Consider the following 19451-nt stretch of genomic DNA (forward strand, 5'->3'; position numbering starts at 1 on the left):
TGGATCCATTTATACTTGACAAAAATACTTTGGCCATACTGCATATATTGAGTGAAAATATATTTATTTACTTACAGAATCAGCAACATTTCATACACTGTTTGTTCTTCTTCCCCACCCTTCCCAAGATGTACATAATAAATATTACCTTGACACTGTGCTTTTTCCCTGATTGTCTAAGTAACTGCCAAGAAAACAACCAAATAAACCATACTCATTGTCACCTTTTCTATTACCCTTTATATTCCATTGCACAAAAATAAGGAATGACAATTGTAACATCTCCTTACGGGGAAATAAGGGGTATTGCTGGTTCAAAAAATAAACAGGAATTATGTCTGTGTAGTAATCATACAGTCAGAATTCTGAAGATGCTGTTAAAAGATTTTTTTTTTAAAAACAACCCTCCAACAGCAACATTTTAAAAACACAAGAAAAAAAGGAAAGGGACACATTTAGAAATTGAGACTTAAAAGTTAAAAGCGCACAATTTCAAACCTCCCATCATTAAAAATGTACACAACTATAAATGTTATAGCATTAGCAAATTTTAAAAAACAGGTGGAAAAATGGCCAATTTCTCTTGTATTTATAGATATATTTCACTGCCATCACAAGTCACTTTTATATCAAACAGAGTAAAAAATCTGAAGGATCTCAGCCTGAAATGAAGTGTTCCCAGAAACCCTGTTATGTCCAAAAGGCTGAGCTGTGCCGCTGCCATACTACGTCTCAATCTTCCAGCTCTATTCAAACAGGTTATCCTGTTTTAACGCAATAAAGGTCCTTTAATGTTTTGAGTTCCTCAATCAGGGTCTTGTTTTGGTTCTCAAGAACAGCTACGCGGTTTTCCAGACATTTAACATATTCCTTTTTCTTCCTCCTACATTCACGGGCTGCCTCTCTGAGGGAGGGAACAAAAAGTACAGTCAGTCCAACTGAAAGATAACGCAATCATTATAACACAATGTACAGTATTTCAGTATTGCAACATAAAAATACATGACATGGAAGAAGATTTATCCATATTGCACACAACTAGACACTCTCCTGGCCAAAGCTGCAGCTATAACAATAAAATATGTGCAAGTGATTACAATCGTCACCAACAAATACAAATTGGTGCTGGGCTCTACAAAATTCAAACAATGGAGGCACAGCATCCTGCACTAAATCTTGTAAACATAATCTGTTCTCATGTAACACTCCTCCTCCTTTGCATTGTTCAAAACTACAGAGACGTCTGCAAGTTGTCTTTTTTTTTTTTTTACTTTAAAGCAAATTAAACGTTGAAGGAAATGCAGTGTTCTTTAGTTTGAGCTTTCCAAGTCTGTGACAAAACAATTTACAACTGTCCGAAGGTTTGAACCAGGATTAATATGATAGAAAATATTTATTTTTCAAGTGGGAAGCAGAACATGCATCACTCATCTATACAGAAATCAGAAGAGCATTGATTACAATCAATACAATGCTCTTCTTTTATGGAACTACCTGAAAATTATTTTCTCTGTCCACAATGTTTGGGAGACTTCATATTTTTCTTCCTTACCCTGACTGTACATTTACCTGTTTTTTGCAAGCCTAATTTCCCTCTTCATTGTTGGATCATCACTCTTTCCCTGAGATAGTCCCACAGGAGAGGTCATCACTACCGTCTGTGGCAGGGAGCTGGATGTGGGCGCTGTACGGATCTGGTATGTTTGCACCTCTCCTCCTGCACCTTGGAGAAATACCACAGTCATGAGCCTTTCCACACAGCATGCATCACTAGTGAAGTTTAGATAATAACCATTACCCCACATAAAAGGAGAACCTGTCAGAAGTAAGGAAGTTTATAATTCTTGGCAGTGGGATTTTAACACTCTGGAAAGTTGTGCACTTGCACAACACATGCAGCCATGTGACACTGAGCCATAATCAATTTTGTTTGTTTTTGCTTGTTCTTTTTCTTTCCAGAGCCCTCTAACTGAAATAAATATAGTAACTGTAGTTCTGCTATTGTCTTTCTGAATGTTCAACACTTTTTGCATCTTCCCTGCTACCAAATTGAGTTTCCCTTACAAAATGTTATTATTAATATTGTTATTATTATTATTATTATCATTATTATTATTATTATCAAATCTAATTGAGAACAAGATCTCTTTTTCAAAAGAGAGTCGAGAACAGGTTACATATACACAAAATTACAACAACATCCTAAAATTAACTTAAAAATGTAGTGAATTTTCATTTGAGTATGCCATGACCTGCTCACCTTGTACAACAACCTGGTTACTTGGCACTAGTATCTGCTGTCCATCAGGGGTTTGGGCATACTGAAGGATGGTGGTACCTTGCTGGGCTCCACCAGAGTTGCTCATGGTAACAGCCTGCAGTCCCTGCAGCCCCTGCAGGCCTTCGGACCCTGGAGTTGCCAGCTGGATTGTGCCATTAGCAGCTATGGTAACTAGAATAACCACAAAAATGGTGTCAGATTTGGTAAGGCACAAGTAAAAATCACATTCTAGCTGGATAAGTTCACATTTTTAACTCTTTTTAATAACCAATTGACTCTTTTTAATAGACTTCTTAAAATCAATGACTGGTAAGACTTTTGGTATCAGCTGAGAATCAATACTATAGCATTCAGTAAGGAATCATACATAACAAGTATTATATAGCAAATCAAGGCAGCCTCTGCTGAAAACTAAACTGGTGTTTTTTCTGTGGTCAGTAGATGTATAACAGTTTACCTGAAATTCTCTATCTCAGCGCTTAACATCTCTAATACAAATACTATTAAAAAGGGAAAAGTCCGTACTATACTGTCCGCTACTGGTCTGGTAGAGTCCGGTGGTGGGCACTGTGACTCCTGTCACTCCTGTGGATGCTGGGCTGTTATCCTTTCCCTCAATATGTGTCACTTCCTCAGATGAAAGTTCATTTAGGATTTTTCTAAAATGTGAGAATGGGATTGTCACTTGAATTACTTTTCATTGCACATCATATTTCATGTTGTGTCTGTGTTTTTATTTATTTTTTTACCTGTATGACGGCCGTCTTGCCAGTATTTCTCTGGTCTTTTGCGCTGCACCTCCACTGTCTGATGAGTCCTGTGAATCGTCACTATCTGAACACTGGGCCTTGAAATTAGAAGGTGGTTTATAAAGTGTATATGAGTAAATGTATAAAATAGCAGATTGTCAGTTTTTAAAAAGAAACTTAAGAGATGTATGACACCAAAGCTATCATTTACAATCAATAATTACAGTGCCAAAAAGAAAACTTGGCTGACCTGTGTATTCTGCGCCTGAGGGGACTGAATGACTGAGGACTGTGCAGACTGGATCACTCCTTGAACCTGAAACTGCCCCCCTGGCAGCTGGACAACGGTCACAGAAGAACCACCCAGTGACATCTACAAAAATCCAAAGACAATTTAAAATTCACAAAACACAGTATATTTGTCACGACAAATGAAAGCAGCTTAATATTCTACAAAATTGTCTCAAAGGGTGATTTCTGCACTTTTTTTTTCACTTGTCTCTAGTGGTCTCTGGCCATGAATATTATTTCTATTCTCTGATCTTAGTTTTTGGGATGTTTGCCTCTGAAACTTCTGCAACGACTAAATACAATGGAAGTGAATGAAATTGTGTTTGTGACCAATGACAAATGGAGGCATATTTGGGATGATCTGACTCTTTCAAATGTAATTTTAGAACTTTCAACCTCATCCAACTAACTATAATATGGGTATTGTCACAAATATATTTATGTTTCAAACATTTTGTTTTACTAGCATTTGCTTTAAGTCCATAAAAGCTGAAAACAAAGTTTATGATAGGTCATAAACTTAGACTGAGACTTTAGGTGCTTTAGATACAGTCAGTTTCCTCATATTCAATATGGAATTTGGAAACATGCATCAACACAGACAGATTCAGTGATCCCTTTGTTATATCAGAAGTACATTAACTACTTCAAATGGTACTGTGCAAATTATGGTGAATTCCATGCAATGCCATTTTAAAAGGTTTCGGTTTCAATCAACTTTCTCTGACTTTGCTCACTAGGGCTGACAAAATCAGACATGGGGAAGCCTTTTAATTCACCATACATACATATACATATATACACAATAAACATGACTTTATATATTCTAAATGTGATTGTCCCATTGGAGCTGTGTCAAATTATAAACTGTATGGGAGAAAGAGACAGTAAACATTTGTCAGTCCTTAAAAAAATAAAACAAACACAAATCTTAGGAGCAAATCTGTGCTTTCTGCAAACCATTTGCATCCATAGTAGACTAGATATACTAGCAACGTAAAAGATAAAGTCGTGATATATTGCATTGCTTATAAAGCACGTTGAAGTTATCTATTAACTAGTTACCTGTTGGGCTATCTGTGAGAACTGAGAGGTTGAGATGGTAGTAGGAATGGTCGTAGTCTGTGACTCAGTGCCATTGCTGCCCTGCTGTACTTCTTCCATAGTCACTGGGAATAAATAAATAAATATTACTGTTTCATTATTGCTCTAGTTAATGTAAAACAACAACTGTAGTGGCGGGCTTGCCTGCCTGCTGCAGCCAGTATTTCGCTTTGGCCTGTGCGCTTCATCTATACAATATTTGCTGAGTAAATAACATTTATTCACGCTCAAAATGACACTGATCAGAGCGCTATCAAATAATTTAAATACCATAGCCAACAGTCTCATTTAGCCTAGGATTAACACTAATGTCAAACAGGTCGTACTAAAATCGACTTCCTCGTTAGTTCATTCGTGTTAGCCAATACAACTAACCTGGAGTCACGGAACATAGCTAGGCCCGACAGACAGCCAATACTGTTAACTTTTTCCCTCTCATAATTTAGCCATCTGGTGTTAGTTGTACAGTTTAATAAAGTGGGTAACTCCACCATCTCGATCAAACAATAACAGCCACAGTGTAAAGTAATCCTATGAATCCTAACGGCCAGGATGTTCGATGAGCGTTGCTAACGTTACTTAATGGCAGCTAACGTTCAGTTAAACGGACGTTAACCGATTTAAAACCGTTAAAAACAGCCGTTTGGGAGCTGTGCAAGAAGTAAGTTTGGTTCCTCCGGTTCACAGGATGGATGAGCTTTTGTCTCAATGAGCAAATATGTGTAACTCTGTCACTGGCACGCAAGTTACCGCGTCAATAGACGTCAGCGATACGGGGAGCCATTAAGCTAACTACACCTTCCCTTTTCGTAAAACGGCGAGGAGTTGACGAAGCAGCAGCCGCCATTACCGCCACAACAGAGCAGACAGCCAGAGGGGCACAAAATTACCGCTCATTCAGCCAAAATTTACCTTTCAAAGGCCGCGTAACTGCTCTTGTTCACAGCGTGGACTTCGTGCAATTCGTGTATATACTTTTACACAGGAAATACTTGGAAAAGTTACTTAGCACCAGTGGCTAACAGCTAAAAACACAAAGATGTCAGCTAAAAAAAAAATAGCTGACCACTTTTTTTTCCTAAAGGAAGTGGGCGGTGCTGCTCGGCAAAGACACATTACGTAATAGTGTCTCTGAGCTTTGTGATTGGTGAATAGAGTTCGAACATCTGCTACATTCATGACTACAGAGTGGAAAAAGTTAGAAGTGATTAATTAAACATATACCTTATATAAGAAAGTAAGAATACCTGCTTTTTACCGACATGACGTCTGTATTTCATGTTTTCATATTCCTGAGGGACTTTTTTGAGGTTTTACTTGATATTTTGACTTTAAAACATTTCATTGTGCTTCAGGTTAATTAATAAAATAACAATAACAGTAGACAAAGCAGGTGAAATTAACTTTGCCTCAAGCAGCTACAACATTAACAAGCTGCTTACACATAAATGATAATCATAATCAAATAATGTAACACTGACACAATGAGTACTTTTGATGTATAAATCCCATTTTACTCCCAGTCTGTTCTTCTATTTAATAAAAAATATAAATACAGGACCAATAATTGTAGTATTTTCACATAGCCATACAAATGGAAAAAGATGGTGCCTCTAACCTTCTGAGGTGTAGTCTTGAAATCATATCAGTACAGTGTGATCTACAGTATTTTAGTTGCATGATTAGCCTTTGGTTTCAGTTAATTTCAGAATAAACTTTTTTTTAAACATTTGAAGCCCTGAAGTAGGGTTTCCTGTCCTAATTAGTTTTCAATATTATGTCTCAAAATGCCTTTTTGGCAAGCCATATACAGTGGTCTCATTCACTGTGCTCATGTTTGGTTAAGAAATGTAATTGGCCAAGTTTGATTTGTTATTTTACAGCACCAGAAGTCTTTGACGTTACTTGAAATTTGCAAAAAGAAAAAAAAAAAGTAGTCAATTCAAAACCAAAAAACATAACCCTTTTTTAAAATATCTAAACTACAATTGGTCAGAATTATGTATTGTTAAACCTTGGGAAACACCTGGTAGTAGACGCCAACCACTCTGACCTGAAGATGAAACACTGTGTTGGTAAAGACATGTTACATCATTGCTAAACTCATGAATATCAAGACACCCGAAATGATTAAATGCGTTTGTTTATTCTGTATGACTTTTACATAAAGTATAAAACAAAGTACAACAAACCAAAATAGAAAATAAGTGAGAAAAATGGGAAGGGGTATATCACCTTGTTTTCTTTACTATATGAGTTAAAATGTCTCCCTAGCATTAAAGATTCATCAGTGGATCACGCCCTCACGGACTAGTTAATTCACCAAATAATTAATATAGTACAACATATCAAGAGTGCATACACAAAATATCGATAGAACAACTCAAGAGAGATGAATAGTCTTAAGTACACTACTGGTTAAATTTAATCAGTCTCCTGTTCATAGTTATTACAAAATGTAGAAGAATCATGTATATTTCACCAGACTGTACAAGCTTTGAAATTAAATTGCACTGTCATTGGGATTGCATAGTGTGTTAGAAGTCTGGCGGAGAGAAGAGCAGAAACCAGAGGAAGCCCTTGTAGACTTCTAAGCAAAGCAGGTAGATGGTAGATGGTTGTCAGTACCGCCTCTTTCTGCTCATCAGATTCGCAGGGTCTGCCTTAATTAAAAGGAAATTCATTTGGACAAACGTCTACATTTTATGGGTACTATTCACAAATTGCACCAAGGGACCAACGGGTCCATCCCTGTGTTTGTATGAGTTTTGTTCCCTGAATATACAATTTCATACATATGCTGTAAATCACACTCCCACGTGTGCCTCGAGATGAGCGGTGTGTCAAGCTGATTTCTTATTGTGCTCGGCTGAGTCATGCAAAAATAGGATGTAATGTTAAAGCTAAGATGCGGTGCTATTTGTCTTTTGGACTTCATAACTGAGCGAAATCATATGTCAAGCGTTCTATTTCTAAAGTTATGAACACATTTAATGAAACACGAAATGGGGATAAATAAATCAATCACTCAAATGTTGTACCTGCTGTAGGTACCACCAGTGCAAAGTGCAGTAATTCAATGGATAATATTCCTTTTTACCTCAAAATGATTAAACATCTTTCTAACTTCCTGTTTGGCATGATTGGATGTTGAAATGAGACAGATCTACAACTGCAAAAGTCTAGAAATAACAGAAAACTTATTTACATGTTGACAGTAAGGGTTCATCACTGAAATACAGCATAATCCAGTACAAAGAACCTATAAATTATGGCAAGCAGCACAAGAAAAGCACAAGATTGCAGGAAACCAAATACAATTTGCAGATACATCTTGATGGAAATTTTCTATATAATCTATTTTTCTTACAAGTACCAATCAACCGTGTTTCTGGTGTGGCTCAGCTTTGCCACTGCATCCACAAGTGCTTATAAATCCAGTGACTGAACACAGAAAGTAATCCAGACAACATGATGCCTTGCCGCTATGGACTACAGACTTACCAACAACTTTGTTGGACTTTAAAGTAATTTTTTTTTTTTTTACAAAGTTCCACAAAGACAAAACATTTAAAATCAACTTTGAGCATGAATAGGAAAAGGAAAGGGCCAACTCTCAAACACTTGCTCTATTACGCAGTACAAAACTGAGAAGGGTATGACTGTGCAATACAGAGTACAATGGCAATAAAATTGGATGAACGGTTATGGACCTTTTTTTTTTTAAAACATTTTTACAGAATAACCTGGTAGCCTGGAAACAGTCATGATATTGGTTTTAGCCTTCTCCTCACACATTTTTAATGTTTTATGGCCTTCAGGAAACGTTCCTGTCATTAATTCCTCAAGCGAGATTCCTCAGAATAAAACATGATCCTGAAACGTTAGTTATAATGCCTCACTGTTATAATAAAATAGACATTTTTTGAGAAAGTGCAACATTGTATCAATCCTGATTATCTGATTTATAGTTATTAATCTTTATCCTCCATTATACAACTACTGCTCCACTTCAAAAGTACTCTCAAAGTTGTTAAATCTTATTTACAATCTTCTCTCTGCTACTATTGTCACCTCCCAGCTTGGTTAACTCTCCATAAACCATCAACTGAGAGAGATGAGTCAAGCATTTATACATTTATACAATTAAAAATATCTATACAGTAACATACAGTATCTAAAATACAAAGTGGCCTTTGTAGGTACAGTACAGAATATGGCCTCCTTTCTCTTATTTTGATCCCTTTGGATATTGGATTTCCACTATTAATCAAAGCCAAAGGAAAATAAACAGCCATTAATGACAGATTCATTAAAATTTAAGATAGGAATGTATGGCTGAAGTTTTATAAGGCAGGAAATACAGTATGTTAGGGCAGCAATGTTGTGAAAATCTATTTGGCTTCAGTATCATGGGACAATATAAGCTATTTAAATAATGTACACAGACTCCATATTAGTTTAAGACTTTGCTGTCTCATTCCCTCTTTTTTTATCCATGTTTGTGAGAAATGATAAGGGCTCGGCACGTGCATTTGTGTGCATCTGTTTGAAAGCTGCATGTAGAAAATATTTCAAGTTGTTGATTGAAGTGTAGTAGCTCTTGGAATCAGTGTAGACACAAAAGGGAAAAGAGGTTTGTGGTAAGTACATAATAAGAAAATGTATTTTCACAAAGACATTAATATAGAATTGATTTCAAAAGTGGTCCTGTTGTTTGTGTTGCTTCGCCCTTTCCCCAAAAAGTACAACAAGGACTTTTTTTTTTCTTTGCCATTTGAAGTAGAATTGTCCTGGAAGTCCCATTTGCAAAAATCTGTCTATAAAACACAGTGAACAACTCCAGAACATGGCAGGTCCAGTCACAGACATGCAGTGGCCAAGATATGCTGGTGTCACACAGGGCTTGGGGGGCAGTACATGCCTTTGCCTTGCACTGTTTGCCAAGCCAGAAGCAGATTAGAGAGCCAGGATAATGGTGCAGAAGCATCCTGACTGTGAATAATGGCTTAAGAAGCCCAGACCACCACAGCCCCTCACATATTGTAAGCAACGTAAATGGGATCCAGCTGGTCAGCAAGGAAAGAGTCCCGAAGGTGCATGCGTTGCTTCTCGCCCCTGGAGTTGATGGGTATAACCCCAGGGTCCACAATAACCACCACACCCACAATGAGGTGGTGTTCCTCCAGGACCACATTGGTTATCAGAGGCACCAGGTCCAGTGCGTCCTGCTCTGAACCGCACAACTCCGACACCACCACCAGCAGGTTGGTCCATGTAAACACAGCACTGTGAGGGTCAAGAAAAGGGTGGACATTTAACCAAGAATCAATGTTAAGATGACTTTCCATTACTTCAGTGTGCCGTCACTTATTTTGACTTTCAATGAAAGGTATCACATTACACACTTATTATCATATACATGTCTTTCTGCTCCCACAGAAATACACAAGTAAAAAAAAGACTGTTAGTTGACTGTAACAATAATCTCTAACAGATATCTGCATATGAATGCAGAATCTGTAGGCAACAGGACAAGATTTTGGCACTGAGTGCATTCTGGTTTCTGTTTGTTGTCTTAAGTAGTACTGACCAATCACATTTGAGCATGCTGTGGTTGCATGCAAGTTAACAGTCTGTGTGGAAAGCAAAACACACATTTTGTACATTGGCTGAAATACAATCTTAAAACCCATCAGTTTGACAACATTTGAGCTTTTTACATTTTACTTTTTTCTAAAAAAATAATCTACATTCATATGCATATATCTGTTCATAGAGACTAGCCAAAATGTTGTCTGGGCCGTCTCAAATTGCTAATCGGACTGTAAACAATGCCTGGCACATAGAAGAAGAAGTCTGGGCCCAAATATCTGATATTCATTATTTGAATATCAGCTAGCTACACCCAAAATATTGGCCGTTGACCCCAGAGGCTAAACTGTCATCAGACAGATAGCTGATGGGTTCTGAGATTGCAATAAGGAAAACACAGTTTTGAGTGAAGAAGGACCTTTAACACATTTAGATTGGCATTTAGTAGTTTAGTTTCCTAAAATGTGTTTAGAAATCTAGATGTTGTTTGTAATGTATATCAAAAGCATTTTCACCTCTCAGCAATACTGCGGTGAGCTCGGGACACTGAGGTTTCAATGTCAATGGGGTGGTAGCGTAGCCCTCTTAGCTCCAGGGTCTCATCCAGAGAGCCCACCACAAAGAGAGCATCATGTCGATCTGAGCATGGAGACACAGGGAACATAGTGAATCCAGAGAGGTAAGTAGATGATGTAGAGAAAATGTGTGAGAAAGCTAGGCCTGTGCTTACTGTACTTCAGTTTGACACATTCGATGGTTTAATGCATTATAAGGTAAAATATACAGCTCTGTTTATCATCTATAATCTATCTGAAATTCATCAAGACTTGACTTTCTTGATCCAATCTATTTTCTTAGCTGTATAAGGGTGTATTTACCACCACTGGCATCCAACAGCTCGGTCCTCTTCACAAAACCCAAGTATCCAGTCCTTGCCCATAAGGTCTGCGGGTCTCCAAAGCTGAGCTTGGTGTTGAAGTGGTCTGCCTGGAGACTCTCCTCTCCGTAAATGGTGTAGTAGCCACTGGCATTATGAGGGCTGTTCACCCAGACCTGAGGGACAGAAGCATATGCTGGTTCAGAGCTGGTTTCAAACAGAAGAACGCTTTACTCATGGTGTCGTCATGATACATCAACTTGTCTTCACAAAAGGAGAACGGCTGTTTACGACTCCCGCTCACCTCTCCAAGATGAGAATCGCCAAGAGGACCTCGGGTCTCTGGATTCACAATTATCACACGAACACCCGGCAGTATCTGAACATGAGAGTAACGTAGAGGTACTGAGGCAAACATCAACATGAACAACTTTAAATAAACAATTAATTAATTTAATCTACACCACTGGAGAACATGTGGAACATCTCACCTTGCCAGACTCCATCAGGGGGAGGCTCTGAGGTGCTCCTCTCTCCACCAGCCTCACTCTGAAATGGTCAGCAACATAAACACACATTAGCATATATGTACAATCATTCAAAATCAAAACTCACTGATATTTGCATCTTGTACCATGCAATACTATCTTTGTCTACAATGCATTTTACTTTGTCCATTTCTAGTGTAAAAAAACAAAATCCATCTGCAAAACATGACTGGGTTGCTACATTATGTCACTAACACTGCAAGCACACTAAAACATCAGCTAATATAATAAAGACAAAACACAAGTCAAGGTCTTGAATTTAGAAAGCTCAAGTTAGGGTCAAGACTTTTCAAAAGCTTTGGACTAGTTGAAATAACTCTCACCTGTCATGGCGCAGGGACTTCATGTCCACATAGACTGTACAGGGATCAGGACCAGTGGTGCCCTTTGACACACAACGAACAGGTAGAGTAAATATAGGTCTCAAGTGATTTTCACTCTAGGCATGATTCGCATTATAGTTCTACTGTATGCAATGCCAGTTCAAGTTGGTTGGGGTTACCTGCAGACAGATGGCCAAGTTAACTCTGGAGCCAAAAGCAGTGCTGACTGCTCTGGATGACAGCCCAACGTCCTTAAACAGCTTAGAGAAGGAGTGTGAGAGGGCCAGGCGAGGGCGTTCCTCTGCTATCACCACACAGCTTCGTACACATGACAGGTTCACACCACGGGCCTAAAACACACACACACACACACACACACACACACACACACACACACAATGAATGACTGGCTGAAACAATGAGCAAAAATGTGTATCTGTTGTGATTCATCATTCTCCAACCTTAAGTAACTCTGTCTGTGTGCCCAGTCCTTTAGTACAGAGCTCCATGACGGAGTAGGAGCAGAAGGTGTCTCTGATACGGTATTGACTGAGCGTGCTCAGCCACAGAGATACGCAGCTCTCCAACTCAAAGGGTGGGATCAGGATGGACTGGTGACCTGAGTAAACACTGCAAGACAAGACAAGGAGGAGAGGAAGTGAAGGAATTGGGCAGAGACATTAGAGAACAAAATCAAAACTGTACAATAGGGGACGGTTCACTGTACCTTGCGAGGCACCACAGGACAAATCCCAGACCACAGTAAGGATCTAGGCAGATGGCTATTTGGCGAGAGGAGTACAGTTCACACTGCAGCTTTATAGAGCGACACAGTGCACTGACTGCTGCATGAGAGATCTGGTACAAACAGAAAGACACATTAGCACATGTAATTTCAGGTAGACTGTACAATAGATGAAAGAGTGTTTCGTTCATCACATCTCTGACTCCTGACTGACTGATCACACCACTCGCTGGACAGTCATTGGTCTTTCTTTAAAACACTCACATTCTCATAAAAATGTACATAAATATGCACAAAACTAGCGACTTGTTCACAAGATTTCAGTGTTTCCAGAAGCACAAGAAGTTTTTCCATTACCTAAACCACTTGAAGAGTCATAGGCCGAGCAAATAACCCTAACTCCCAATTAATTGATTCTCAATTAATTTTTTCCAGACTTAATTTGACCTGTAAAATTGGTTTTGTGAGATGTAGTAGTAGTAGTAGTAGTAGTAGTAGTATTCATAATAGTGACAGTGTTTTAGATTGTTGTAAAAAGTGTGAGATGTCACAATATGTGTGTTCAGTTAATTACACACAGACAATAAAAATACTCCTATAAGGATTCCTTCACTGCAACAAGATTCATATTTTGATAGATAGTGAAAGAAAAAAGCTACAGCTGTAAATAGTACATAAGTATATATTAGTATGTGGATAAGCTGGGAACAGTGCACCAAAAAGTGAATTTTGTGTGTCTTACCTTGACCCCAGTGAGCATGCCTGTAGTCGACACACTGAAGTCCAGATAAGCTATCATCTCTGATGTGGGTGGCTTATAAATCTGTGGAGGCCGGCGGCGAGGAAGGTCGTCTGCAAAACAAGGACAGCCATGTTTTAGATAAAATCATATTGAGCAATAATAACACAACAAAAGTAATCATTACTACATGTGCCTGATACTGTCAACAGGCTGTTTATTGGTTGTGCAACTCATTTAACTTCTTTTTTCAATACAATTTTCATAATAACTGGAGAAAGCACTGCAGAGAAATGTTCCACTTCCTGTTTGTGTTAACACAGCAAGCAGTCTGTATTAACTGACATGAGTGCTCCTGACAAAACTGTGTTTTATACGATCGAATATACACTCACTATTATTACTGCTGCCCAATACTGATAAGCTCATTTTAGTGTCCACAATGTTTCAGCAAATCAATTATAGTGATCAACACTTGTGTTCTTAATTTAGACTACAGGCTTTTTAAGAAAAATTACAAATAATTGCACGTACAGCTTGGTAAGGCAAGAGTTTGACATTCAGTCAATGTTCTTGGGGAAAAAAATATTAAAAGCTCTATTGATAAACTATATCTTTTGGTACCTTACCTGTGTCAATGATTGTTGGCCATGTTTTAATGTTGACAGATGCAGCAGCTTCTTTGGAGCGCAGGATCCGCATGAGATTCTGAGTCGTAAGGATACACGCTGCTTTACTGACCTGGAGAAGAAGGGAAAAAAAATTACATAAGTGACAAAAACAGCCCTAATCACTCATAAACTCAACATAAATTATTTTCCCAATATGACATAACCCAGGACACACGTGTATGTAGGACTGCCATAGAAATAATTATATATAATAGTACTAGAACTTTGGAGGTCTGACCTAGCTGAAAATAATGTTGTAAAATGAGTAATAACTCTGAGCAGTCATTGAGTCATAAGGTGACCCGATCTCCATAAATGGCCAAATTTACAATGTCTGCAAGCTATTGATTATAATATCTATGTATACCTTATACCGTACATATATATTAAATATCCCTCATGGATGCAGTAATGTTAGCCGAGCTGGTTTCAAGCAAAATGCACCTTTTAAATGGAATGAACTGCAAATTGTCCCCAAACTTGAGTCTTACATTTGTTTTTCTCAAGCTTTATTATCTGATGTTTTTTTTATGATTCTTGTAACTGCTTTTAGTAATTCCTAGTTTTTTGTGTGATTGTGTTGTTTCTGCCTGCTGATTGTCTTCATGTCTTATGGCTGTTTCTTGTTCTATGGTCTCTCTTGGAAAATCTAAATGAAATGGCCTGAGTAAATAAAGATATAAATAAATAAATACATAAACATAGAGAACAACAAAAAAAGACCCTGTTATTAGGATTAAATGAATAAACAGATATGCACGTACACCCAAACCCATGAACATGCATTATTACACATGTTCAGTTCATGTTCAGTGTTGCACAAACGCACACTTACATCAATAATCATGCGGACAGTAGGCAGAGTGGCTGCCAGGTTCTGAGGGTGTGGAGGTCTGACGTTCACAGGAACACATCCGGCGTAGAGGCAACCGTAGAAGGCAGCGATCAAATCAATGCCTGAGAGAGAGATGAAGGACACAAGCAGCATAAGAAAGGAGAGAAAACCATCCATGTTTCACTATAATTAATCTTAATGAAGTAATACTTTGACACAGACAGGAAGCCAGAGGCAGAACCTACCAGGAGGATAAAGCAACACTACATTCTCTCCAGTGTTGATGCTGCCTTTCTCAGTGAGTGCTGCTGCTATCTTCTCTGCTCTCTTATGAAGCTGGACGCAGGTCGCTGTGCCCACTGTCACACCCTGGAGGACAATAGGAAATAATGCAGAGAGAGATAGAGATAGGGTCAAAAGAAATATAAGGTGTAATTTTGTATGGCAATATTTTACATTTTTCTTGTGCATCACAGTTAAATTGACTTATATATTATATATTAACAGATCAGTGTGGTACCTTGGCATTAAGAAGCACATAGAGGACATGGTCTGCGTCTGTCTGCGCCCTCCACTGTAGAGCCTCTGTCAAATACTGATGCTGGAATAAAAAGAGAATATAATTAGGTGTATACATTTGAGGGTGTCCTTTACTGAAACTTCTTATAGTATTACAAACACAACCATTGAGTGCATTTATAAGGAGGGGTATTTGTGCTGATGGAAGAACTGAACTTAATGCAACTTAATAAAATTAAATAAAATGCTGCTCAGACACGGCAAACCTCAGTAGACAGCTGTCTGGCATAAATTATCACTAGTCAATGTGCAAGCAATTTATACCACATACTGTGAGCCAATCCAGCTCTCACAATAATGAACAATAATTTAGGAAGTAAAAGACACATCTGCAGTGAAACAAGAAGGTGCATATCTTGTAACACAGATAAAAAAACTATCAAAAATGCAAATTTAGACAAGCACACAAAATAAAAACCACAATACGCCATAAATCAGAGCATGACAAGAATAAACACAGGTGTTGGGGAGATGCCAGAGGGGGCCGTAAGTCTTACCATCACAGTGGGCCACATACAGAGCTACATCCAGACAGAGACGAGAGCAGAAAGAGAGAAGAGTCCAGATATTTTTTTTACATCTCTAAAACTGAGCTCTGACTGAGCTGAGCTTAGGCCATTGAGTCCTCAAACCTAACTATTTACCATGACAACATATTTTGTGCACAAGTTTTCTGCTGTTCCACAAAGACATGCGTGTGGCTTTTCTGAAGATAGGAATGTGGTTAAAAAGTTATCCGATTCAGAGTTAGAGGCTAGTTAAAAGTGTTCATGGTCAAACTACCTTCCGGACAAGATCCTGGTCTTCAATCATGCCGAGGTCCCTGCCTGCAGCCTGGGCAATCCTCTTCCCTGCAACCAGGTTGCCCACCATCACAGAGGCGGGACCTACACCAACTACAAGAGAGTAAGAGAGTGTGAGAAAAGGTAGAGAAAAGATAAAAAGAAACCAGGACCAGGTTAAGAGATCGAAAACCCTAATAATACCTCGACCGAAATCCTGTCAGAATCCACCGTGGCTTTCATTTCTACCTCACAGGGAAATAACTCAGTGTGAATATAAAGAACAAAACTGCATTATGCATTCAGGTGAACGGTCTTCTCCCACTGGGTTACTGTGTTCAAGTGTGCAGATTGTGTTTGCCACTGTGTCAAAAATATTAATTTCCCAAATTCAGACATTAGTGAGTGGCCATTAAACTTTTGACCACTGTCTTATTTAACAGCAAACATTGTATAACCTGGCTTGCTCTCACAGGGACAGCAGAAGAATTCTCATCTAGTCTTAATGTTCAGCAAAATAAGCACAAAACTCTTCCTACGGTACAAATGTCCCATTACAAAACAGCTTAAAAAGCAAATGTACCTGGCTGCTTCTGCCGGGGTTTGGGCAGGTTGGTGACACAAGTGTGGGGACACATTAGGATGTTGCATGGGTGCAGGATGCCATCTAAGAAGTACTGCTTGGTGTCAGAGATGTGGATGCCACCCAGGGGTGTTTTAGGTAAGGTGTTGGCTGGGACCAGAGCCAGACAGTAGAGGCCCACCTGGTGGATACTGTCGATGGCCTACAGAGGAAACCAAACAATGTAACCTGGTCTGTGGGTAGCAGCAGGCTGTATGAAACACATATTGTCTGATGCTTATTGCCTCATAGTAAAACATCTGAAAGAAGATAATGAGTGGTTTTACCTGAAGCACTCGGCTCATCCACTGGAAGCTGTCCTCCTCGCTGGCGTCTGGCCTCTGCTCCGCCACAATCACTACCCTCTCATCATAGAACACTGTCACTGAAAACACAGCGATCCTGCCACAAAAGAAACATTTATATCAATGATTACAATAATCATCCAGGCAATGGTTGCCGTTTTATGTTGTCAAAAAAACATCCTGAAATTCCCTTTCTGCATGCTATGTTTCCTTTTAACCAGCAGATGTCAGTAGTGATAAATAGGATTACCACTTGAAACAACATGCACATGCTTAATTTGTTTCTACACTTTATTCTAGTAAGAATTTGGTGCTCTTAAAAGTAACATCGGCCTTCTTTGGCAACACTTTCACAGCTTTCATTGCACAGGAACTACCACATGCCGATGCCCTCCATGCCCTCCTCACCTTCCACGGTACACAGTCTTGACTGGCTCCACAGCGAGCGCAGTGGCCACCAGGTCATCAGCGTTGTGTCTCCGCCCACTCACCATCAGCAGCCCCTCAATCTTCCCCACCACAAAGATCAGACTGCCCTGTACAAAGTGAGTGACACACAGCAGGGTCGTTATTAAGTAGCAGAAAGGTTTCCAGGAAGGCTCATGTTACCACAGATGTTCTACTGTAATGAAACAGCCCCACTTACTGGCCCAACAAATCCCAGGAGTCCTGACCGCACAAATGGAATCTCTCCAATGGGAACTCCATTAGCATTAACCGGTATCACCTGAACACAATGATACAAAGACAGAAAAAGAAATGAATTAACTCTCCTGTTGTGTGAGATTGTATCAGCACAGGTAGGTTCTGGGTTTAACTCCACTTTCATACCTCAAAGGTGTTTTTGGTGAGTCCAGGCAGACCGTAGTACATGTTGCCTCCGGCACGGGAGTTGATTATTATCTCTCCTATCTCATCTGTTTTGCACAACTGAGGAGGCCCGTCTGGTCTAACAATGCACATCAGAGCTGGAGGCACACAAAGGCATAAATGTACATTGTATGTTAGTAACTATTACATTTTTTAAACACACCACACATGAAAATCAACTTCCATTCTAGTCCACGTTTCTCATCATCTTGTATTGATACAGTTGAGAGAACATATTCTTGTTGGTGTGTTCTGGTGTTTGTGGAAAGCTCTGAAATTCAAGACCTGAAAGGTAGCTGCTACACACCATTTTTTTCTGTCATTTTCAAATACTCTTTTTCATAACATCTACACTTGCTTATTGGGCATGAATTCATTAAACCGCAGCTCATGAATACTTTTTGGCGCTCGATTTTCAAATCTTGGATGTCCACCAAGCACCTACTAGTCATTTGTTTTTCATCCTTTTTCTTCCATTTGACTCATTTATCTTTCCTTCAGTCCTCACCTCCAGGCATGACATGGCCCACATCTTGCACAGTGAGGGCTGAATTCTTGTCCTCGGTGTTGACCCTGATGACCCCGTGACTCAGACCGCCCATGGAAAGAACGGCACGGGCGGGGAGGGGTGCGCCCGGTAATCCCGGTCTACACAGAGGAGAGTCTGATCAAACATGAACGTTTCCATCCATCCCATCTGTTCGTACAGTTAGCCATCTGCCCACCCACGTATGCCACCACATAAATCAGAGTATGTCTTAGCCCATCCTGCTAGACTGATAAAAATTAACATGAACCGTGACTGAAGCAGTGTGTTGCGCTTTTTCTTTGTCATCTTTTATCAATCAACTAATGAAAGAAGAACTGGGAGGTAGAGTAGACTTGGAAAAAAGGCAGGATTTTTTACCTTCCTTTGGGTTTTCATCCTATAGAAGGATGAAAAATTGAGTAAAAAAAAGAAAATATGGGACACACCTGCGTATAGCTACTGTCATGGCCTCAGGGGAGGTGGCACAGGGACAGATAACCTCAGGCTTTAGCCCGTGGGACTGAAACACGTTCAAGAAGGCATCGCAGGAGGACACCGACCCTGGAATGAAAGGAGAGGATCCATGAACAAGTGCCAGAGACAGACGATTCAGCATATTTCATCTGATGAGTTACCGTTTGAAAATACATTGTTTTGCAAAACTATAAAAGTCATGTAAAATACTCACAGGGGTTAGCACCATCAGCAACAATCAGCATCCGTAACGATGCCAGGCTGGTGTCTCTCTGTTCCCGGTGAGCCATCATGGCCCAATGCAGGTCACGGCACTTCACCAAAGCTAAACGAGCTGCACAACAATAATATAGATACTGTTTTACAAATGTAATTCTTTACCCATTGTAGAAAATCCCCACCTCCTTCCACCACATCTCACTCCAGCTCCGCCCCCAGAGACTATCTAGGTAGCCAGCTCACCTGTGTCAGCCTTTTTCCCTCTCTGGAAAACAAAGGAGCTGGCTGACCTACCTCGCTACCTACACAAAAG

At 39.4% G+C, this 19451-nt stretch overlaps 2 protein-coding genes across 5 annotated transcripts in view; both read right to left on the reverse strand.

Moving 5' to 3' along the window:
* Positions 1 to 45: 45 nt before the first annotated feature.
* Positions 46 to 5496, reverse strand: atf1 (activating transcription factor 1). Of its 3 annotated transcripts, none has more exons than XM_053315711.1 (8): positions 5338 to 5496; positions 4387 to 4490; positions 3281 to 3403; positions 3031 to 3128; positions 2807 to 2940; positions 2261 to 2452; positions 1570 to 1717; positions 46 to 904 (listed from the first exon to the last, which is right to left on the reverse strand). In XM_053315711.1, exons 2-8 carry the CDS (start codon positions 4483 to 4485, stop codon positions 760 to 762), a joined length of 939 nt encoding a protein of 312 aa, XP_053171686.1. In that variant the 5' UTR covers positions 4486 to 4490; positions 5338 to 5496; the 3' UTR covers positions 46 to 759. The 3 variants fall into 3 exon arrangements, with proteins under 3 accessions (XP_053171686.1, XP_053171684.1, XP_053171685.1); XM_053315709.1 differs by having other exon boundaries at positions 1570 to 1723; XM_053315710.1 differs by lacking the exon at positions 5338 to 5496 and adding an exon at positions 4801 to 5229 and having other exon boundaries at positions 1570 to 1723.
* Positions 5497 to 6558: 1062 nt separating this feature from the next.
* The window catches only part of dip2bb (disco-interacting protein 2 homolog Bb), a 40986-nt gene continuing 28093 nt past the window's right edge, over positions 6559 to 19451 (reverse strand). The window contains exons 16-39 of one of the 2 annotated variants that reach the window (XM_053315700.1): positions 19134 to 19253; positions 18892 to 19006; positions 18425 to 18564; positions 17878 to 18014; positions 17693 to 17773; positions 17455 to 17582; positions 17029 to 17143; positions 16703 to 16904; positions 16121 to 16233; positions 15835 to 15858; positions 15279 to 15359; positions 15004 to 15127; positions 14759 to 14880; positions 13882 to 13993; positions 13256 to 13365; positions 12496 to 12626; positions 12230 to 12398; positions 11948 to 12118; positions 11769 to 11830; positions 11389 to 11446; positions 11202 to 11276; positions 10899 to 11073; positions 10536 to 10659; positions 6559 to 9714 (exon numbers count right to left, since the gene is read on the reverse strand). In XM_053315700.1, coding sequence (XP_053171675.1) covers positions 9462 to 9714; positions 10536 to 10659; positions 10899 to 11073; positions 11202 to 11276; positions 11389 to 11446; positions 11769 to 11830; positions 11948 to 12118; positions 12230 to 12398; positions 12496 to 12626; positions 13256 to 13365; positions 13882 to 13993; positions 14759 to 14880; positions 15004 to 15127; positions 15279 to 15359; positions 15835 to 15858; positions 16121 to 16233; positions 16703 to 16904; positions 17029 to 17143; positions 17455 to 17582; positions 17693 to 17773; positions 17878 to 18014; positions 18425 to 18564; positions 18892 to 19006; positions 19134 to 19253 — 2942 coding nt within the window. In that variant the 3' untranslated portion in view covers positions 6559 to 9461. The remainder of the gene's footprint in view (positions 9715 to 10535; positions 10660 to 10898; positions 11074 to 11201; positions 11277 to 11388; positions 11447 to 11768; positions 11831 to 11947; positions 12119 to 12229; positions 12399 to 12495; positions 12627 to 13255; positions 13366 to 13881; positions 13994 to 14758; positions 14881 to 15003; positions 15128 to 15278; positions 15360 to 15834; positions 15859 to 16120; positions 16234 to 16702; positions 16905 to 17028; positions 17144 to 17454; positions 17583 to 17692; positions 17774 to 17877; positions 18015 to 18424; positions 18565 to 18891; positions 19007 to 19133; positions 19254 to 19451) is intronic. The other variant, XM_053315701.1, reaches the window with a different exon arrangement.

This window comes from Scomber japonicus, chromosome 3, assembly GCF_027409825.1.
Source record: "Scomber japonicus isolate fScoJap1 chromosome 3, fScoJap1.pri, whole genome shotgun sequence".
In the NCBI taxonomy this organism is placed as follows: domain Eukaryota; kingdom Metazoa; phylum Chordata; class Actinopteri; order Scombriformes; family Scombridae; genus Scomber; species Scomber japonicus.